Here is a 7,394-nt window from a genome sequence, read left to right on the forward strand (position 1 = left end):
TGTTTGTTTAAACAAATGTTAAAGGACATGTCAATAAACCCCAAATGTGTATGTGTGTGTGCATTTCTGCCCAGTAAAATAACAGAAATCTTTCATTTTCGGGTTCCCAAGCTGCTAGCTACAAACACAAGCATGTGTCCTATGGATGGATGGATGGACCACCTTCAAGTCGATTCCAACTTATGGTGACCCAATGAATAGGGTTTTCATGGTAAGCGGTATTCAGAGGTGGTTTACCACTGCCTTCCTCTGAGGCTGGGAGGCGGTGGCTGGCCCAAGGTTACCCAGTGAGCTTTATGGCTATGTGGGGATTCGAACTCTGGTCTCCCAGGTCGTAGTCCAACACCTTAACTACTACAAAAATCTCACTAATTTTAATCCAAAAAGTACTTCTGCATTGTTTTTTTCTCAGACCATTTGTTTTGCACTACCATGCTATAATCTAAGGAATATTTTGTCAAAAATGGCTTATTTCTTAATTATTCGTTCTTATCTCTCTCTCTTTTGCTATGAGACTAGCAGCCTTATTTCTCATTTAGACAAATTACTTGTATTTAATCCAATTTACTGGCAGCATTTTTTTTTAAAAAAACCTGTTTGCTTGTTTTGCTTCGCTTTGATGGGATCATATAGGAATTACTGTATATGATTAAACCATATTTTACCTATATTATGTTATTGTGTTAACTAAATTATCATTTTTTTAAGATAACCCGTACTGGCTTAAGAAAATGTTAGCCTAAACAGAAAATGATCAGATTTGAATTTATTTGCTTTTGTTGCAGAGGAACTAGGACATCAGCCTTACCTTGACACCCATGTAATAGATTAACATCTGACTAACTGAAAATGTTAATGAGTGTTATGATTTACAACGGATGCTATATGTCATATGCAATTTACTGGTATAGACAATTTATTGATATAGACACAGAATCATTTGCTCACTTGCTAGCAAGAACAGTTTCAAGCTTACAATCAAGTACTTGTGGAAGACTGGGTTGGATAGTTAGAGAAACAGGAATCTTTGCTTTTTATTGTACTGTGTTCATCAGTGTAGTTAGGCACACTATGATCTTCTGTGAGTGACATTACACTACTCATAGAAAATGGCCATTCACATGAAAAGTCATTTGGGCAAATAAAGTAAACTGATCATAACAACATCTGAACTGGCTCTAAATAGAACAGGGTCTTCACATACCCTTTTTAAACATTTATTTGTTACCACTTGAAGCATTCTCCCAATTAAGGCTCACTAAAATTCATGGATTTATGAACGACTACCTTTTAATCCAGTATGACCTGTTGCTAAAAGCCCAATCAAGATACAGGATACAATCGCCGACAAAATGAAGAGTGTGACCAAGGAGACTTCCAATCCACTGAACTGCGGCCTTCTCATCTAGCGAGAGAGAGAGAGAGAGAGAGAGAGAGAGAGAGAGAGTGACAGAGTGAGACAGAGAAACAAATATACAATATCGAGAAGGAACGTTCAAAGGAAGCATATTCTAGATGTCTTACAAGTGTTTGTTTGAAGAAAATACATCTCTCTCGAGCCATGTAGTTAAAATATAACCATGCCATTTTCAAAGGCACTGCAGTATAAAGCTTATGCTTTTCTACATCATGGGAGTAGTGATATTGCTAATGAGAGATGCAGCCATTTAGATGGATTTTGTGCTGTGTTTTTTTTGGGGGGGGGAGACCTTGTCTCATGGGCCAAGATATGTACTTCCTAAATGGGAAATCTTGCCCCAGTGAAAATGGAAATAATTCCAAAAATATTTTATATTGTTTTGATAGCATCCCAGGTGCTATCCCCATCAAGTTCTTGAAAAATATGCAAGCCTGATTCATGATGTTTATTTGGAAAGGGAAACCAACATGAGTGTGGATTAAAATACAATGTAAGTTTGATCTCTTAGCTTGTAATTTGCAAGGAATAAATATACCAGCTGCTCAACTTGGCTGAAATCCCCGGGGAGACAGAATGCTTAGTAAAGTTAGGAGCGATGCCCATCTTTGACAAACAGGGATTGTTGAAGTGTTAAGGCTCCACAGCCAACTGTTCAATCTTGTGTGAACAACAACATGGTACCATTAATGTTTAACTGTATCAGCCATAAAACCCATTTAAACGAATGGATAGCATTCAGATAAATAAGCCAGTGGTTGGATTTGCATTTGTCAATGGGGTAAAAGCATTCACCTGATTGTTTAGATTGAAATACAATGACCCCCCTCTTTTTGTCTATTGATTAAAAATAATCCATCATGAGGATAAGTAAAATTGATTTTTTTAAAAATAAGTGTAGGTGTTCAAATATCCATGCAATGAAGTAAGGTGACTTAAAAATATATAGATTAAAACTGAACTATCAGTTGCCTTATTTTTCATTTACTGCCCCCTTATCTCAGCTTTTCTACATCTAAGCATTTTGAAGACAAATTTAAAAAGTGATGAAATAGTGCTTGCCTTTAAACAGACTGTCTTAAATTGGTTGTTAAGCAGCAATAACTAAGTAAAATAATAAATAAATAAATTTGCAAATAGGGACAGGATTCAGCAAATCTACAGTATATGTTACGTTTCAGAATATACTTTCAGAGGGCAAATAAACTCATATTTATGTGCAATGGTCTGGATTCTAGGTGTTCTTCATTTCAGGGAATGGGGGAACAATTTATGCCAATTTCTCCTCTAGCAGCCACCCCCTGTATCATATCCCAAAGGCCCACCAATCCCTGGAGTAGATTTTCAGGGGGGTGCAGAGGAAGGGGAAACAGGAAAACATTGTTCCATGAACATGAATTCCAGTCCGTTCATGAAAGGAAGTTAGGATCCAACTCAATATTATTTCCTTCACACACTTATTTGCTATGAAATATAAGAGGACAATCCAGTCCTCAATACATCTCCTGCCTTTAGTGAGTATATTGCCCACGATCCAGAGACCTTCTCCTGTACACCTCAGCCTGTTCCTTTCCCACTATTCATATGGAGACATCTACACTTGCAGGAGCTTCATGTACACAAGTATGGTTGGCACCAGATGAGCCTCCTTGGGAAGGGGGCACATTCCAAAGTCAGGATGCCACAACTGAGAAGGCATCACCCACTCACCTCTGAGGGTGTAGGGGCCTATCCAAGGTAGGGCAGTTTCATGTGGGAGCAGAGGTGGCCAACCTGTGGCCAAATTTCAAAAACCTTTTGCAAGAGATAATTTGCATGTCTGGCAAGAGCAATCTGCCTCTCTTCCAGCAGCAGGTTGCTGTGCCGGGAAGAAATAAATGAGAAAAGGGCTAGCGCACGCACGTGCGCACTCACGCACACACACACACACACACACAGAGAGAGATTGGCCCTACCCACATTTGACCCTTTTTGCTCCATCCCCCTGCTGTCTTGGACCCCTGACATATTACCCCAAGGGAATGTGGCTCTCAACAGATAAAGGTTCCTCTCCCCTACTGTACTGTACTCTGAACTTTAGATCTTTAATAGTTCAAACCAACACCTTGAATTGGGCCCAGAAGCCACTGCAGCTGTATTAAATCTGGCAGGATGTGACCTATCAACATGGTCTGACTTTCTGCTCTAGCAACCATATTTTGTGCTACTACTACTACTACTCCGTGGTGCAGAGTGGTAAGCGGTAGTAACGCAGTCGAAGCTCTGCTCACGGCCGGAGTTCGATTCAAACGGAAGGAGGAAGTCGAATCTCCAGTAAAAGGGGTCGAGGTCCACAGCCTTCCATCCATCCATGGTCGGTAAAATGAGTGACCGGCATATGCTGGGGGGTAAAGAAAGGCTGGGGATGGAACTGGCAATCCCACCCCATATATACGGTCTGCCTTGTAAACGTTGCAAGATGTCACCCTAAGAGTTGGAAACAACTCACACTATAAGTGCGGGGACACCTTTACCTTTTCACCTAACATTTTGGAAGTGCAGTCCCACATGAAACACTTTGCAGGAATCCAACTAGATTGTTACTAGAACATGGATAACCATAGCCAAGCTACACAACACTCCCCCAGACACACATTTTAATACAGTATATGTCCCTTCAACCAAACAATTGTAGGCAAGATTCTGTTCTTTCTTCACCCCATCTTTTTACCTTACTTCCTCTCTATAGAGATATGTAGCATAGGAGCAAAAGAATTCTACAGCTTTTAAGCATGCACATATCCTATGGATGGCCAATTTGTAAAGAGATATCCTGCTGCAAACGCCAACCATTAAATGTCACTTGTTGAAAGAGAGAGAGAGAGAGAGCATAATACAATACATAATACAATAATTATAATCCATCTGTTCCCTTTGGAGGGTAATTATTGGAAACTAAAAAGTAATGTTCAGCGAACAACAAAAAAGACAAAAGTTCTTTTAAGTCATCAGGTGAAGGCAGAACACAGATTTCCTCTTGACTTCTTCCACATTCTGATAAGTTGTGGGTCTAACATTGCAGCAACTGCACACTTGCCACTTGGAAAGCTGTTGAAACCTTAAATAACGAATGTGATTTAATTTTTTAAAAACATACCTCTATACTCTCTTGGTTTCTTTCATCTATCACTGCCACATAGTCCTGTGAAAGTACTGACGTGTTCTACCTTGCAGACTCTTAACTATATACTGATTCCCTATCAGTCTATTGTATTATATTTTAACTAGGCTATCAGTTGATGACACACAAATCCACAGGCAGATGGAGGGTTCCGTCTGCAACCTGGGAAAGGCTAGTTAATTAATAATATTTTTTTCCTTACGTATCAGTCATGCCACATTTAACAAGTATAATGACAAATTCAGTTAGGTATCATTTCTGCATTCACCACCTTCGCTCTGAGCAACCATATCATTCCTAGTTGATTATTTTAATTGGAGTTTTATTTTTCCTTATCATTCTTTCTTAACCTTCGTCTTAACCTCAGTGCAAATCAATTAAAGTTGCATGGAGGTTGCAAAGAGATACTTAAATTTTGTTTGGAGCACTATCTGCTTTTTTATCATGACGAGCATTCCTCACTATTGATTAGGAGTACTCATATAACACAACAGCTAACAGTAAAAGTCAGAAAATGCAAATTGTAGCAAGCAAGAATACCCTTAAGATTTTTGCCCTGTGATTTTTTTAAAAAAACCTCTTTTATAGAGCCATCCACTCATTTTTTGAAGAACAAAACACTGCATGTGCTGTTTGCATGATGCCATCTTATCTTAAAGTCATTGCAGGGCAAAACTATATGTGGCCCCTTCTGCACTAAACATTTAAAGCAGTATTATACCACTTGAAACAGCCATAGCTTCCCACAAAGAATCCTGTGAATTATAGCTTTTTAAGGATGCTGATGCCTCCGGCCATACTACCCTGAACACGCCAGATCTCATCTGATCTCAGAAGTTAAGCAGGGTCAGGCCTGGTTAGCACTTGGGATGGGAGACCACCTGGGAATACCGGGTGTCATGGACTTAGAGGAAGGCAATGGGAAAGTAAACCACCTCTGAATACCTCTTACCATGAAAACCCTATGAATATATATATAAAAAAATTCATAGGGTTGCCATATGTCGTAATTGACTTGAAGGCATATAACAACAACAAAAAGGGTGCTGATAGTTGTTAGGAGATACCTATTCTCACAGAACTACAGTTTCCAGAGTGGTTGAACAATCAATCCCACTTCCCAGGGAATTCTGAGAATGCTTTTTAAAACTTTTTGGGGGTTTTGTTTTTAATATGTTGTATAGATGTTTTTAGTATTTTTAGTATTTTTCATTTTTTTTGTCATTCTCAGCTACTCCTGGGAGGAAAGGTGGGATATACATTTAATAATTAATAAATAAATAAATAAATAATACATGCATTTTGATGGAATCATAAGTATGGTCATATTGTGATTGCTTTGTGGTGCTGTTCTGTGCATATCATGGTAAGCAAGAGTAAATGAATGAAAGGTCTGAAATTTGCAGTACGCATGCTCCAGTTCAGAAATTATCCTGATATAACACTACATGACCAAATAAGATTTACTTGTTGGTACAAACCAACTGATAAAGGTGTAAAGTGAAGAGACCAGAATTTTTCTGCATACATTTTAAAATTCAGACTTTTTGGATTACAGTTCAAAGTGTAATCAGGGAAATGACTGGTTACTGACTACCACTAGATCTAAATATTTTCTTACTGGGTTTAATTCTCAGTGATGATTTGGAAATGGTTATTTATCTCCTTATTGTTGCTTGTATATGTATAACAGCTAGTTGTAAAAAGAGAACAGCTCTCCTGTTATCAGATTGGATTAACAAAATATAGGATACTAAGGGCTGCCACCCCTGCTCACTTTGCTCACCAACGCCACACTACAGCACCCCCAAGTCTTCTCCCCACCTCCTCTGCCAGGTACCCCAAGCCATCTATGCATTCCCTCTGCTATGCCACCCCCTACCACTCTCCCCACTGCCTCTGCCAGGTGCACCTAGCCATCCCCCTCCACCTCAGCTGCCCTGCTCCAAACCTCCTCCTGCCTCTTATGGATCTGCAAGGCCCCCTGCCCCTCAACCTTCATGGGTCTCCAAGCTACCCTGCCCTCACTGTGGGTCTCTAAGCTGCCGCCCCTCTACACTTGCCTCCCAGCCTTGCTGCTGCTCACTTGCTTCCTTGCTCGCTCGCTCGCCTGCCTGCCCTCTAGGCCCCAGCCATTTATAACTATTGACAACTGGACAGCTGTCAGCTAGTGTGTAACCATTTCCCTGTCATCTGGAGTTATATGTTTCCTATCATAAAAGAATTACAGCACACATCGACTTCTATGAACAGTTGCGTTGTCACTGCTTACTGGTAGTTAGAGGGGAAGGGGTGAGGTGGTGGTGAAGTCAGTGATAAGCAAACAAACCACCAGAGCCAATCTGAAACTCCTGCTAGTGCATTTGCACCATGCCAAACTTGCTGCTGCCTCCCCCTCCCCCTTTACCTCCCAGTAAGCAGCAGTAATGCAACCACCTGGAGGTTAGGTGAGGAGCAGAGGCTAACTACACAACCTGCTCCTGGTGACATGACAGAGGGAGAAAGGCTCTCCCCCCCTCACACTACTGCAATCATATGGGGAGGCACTTGAATGGGATAAGGGTGCAACATCAAAGACATGTATATGCCACCCATATTTTAAGTATCTGGAGGAGCAAATGCCACTGTAGTACAGCCACGTCTACCATTATTGTGTCTGCTGTGTACAGTGTGATGTGCCCCAGCTCTGTCTACTTTTTAAATTGAGTGGGGGGAATGACCAGGTAGTACCTAAGGATAGCTGATTGCATACCCTGGATACGTTTAGAACATTCTTCATTAGGAATATTTGCTTAATCCTTACCATGTACTTTCAAA

At 40.4% G+C, this 7,394-nt stretch overlaps 1 protein-coding gene and 1 pseudogene across 1 annotated transcript in view; one reads left to right on the forward strand and one right to left on the reverse strand.

The window, feature by feature from the left end:
* Positions 1-1,405, reverse strand: part of SI (sucrase-isomaltase) — a 169,651-nt gene extending 168,246 nt beyond the window's left edge. The window contains exon 1 of the mRNA XM_061637223.1: positions 1,288-1,405. Coding sequence (XP_061493207.1) covers positions 1,288-1,405 — 118 coding nt within the window. The remainder of the gene's footprint in view (positions 1-1,287) is intronic.
* A 3,958-nt stretch (positions 1,406-5,363) lies between these two features.
* On the forward strand, positions 5,364-5,483 carry LOC133389793 (5S ribosomal RNA; annotated as a pseudogene).
* Positions 5,484-7,394: the final 1,911 nt, after the last annotated feature.

Source organism: Rhineura floridana, chromosome 7 (assembly GCF_030035675.1).
Source record: "Rhineura floridana isolate rRhiFlo1 chromosome 7, rRhiFlo1.hap2, whole genome shotgun sequence".
In the NCBI taxonomy this organism is placed as follows: Eukaryota; Metazoa; Chordata; class Lepidosauria; order Squamata; family Rhineuridae; genus Rhineura; species Rhineura floridana.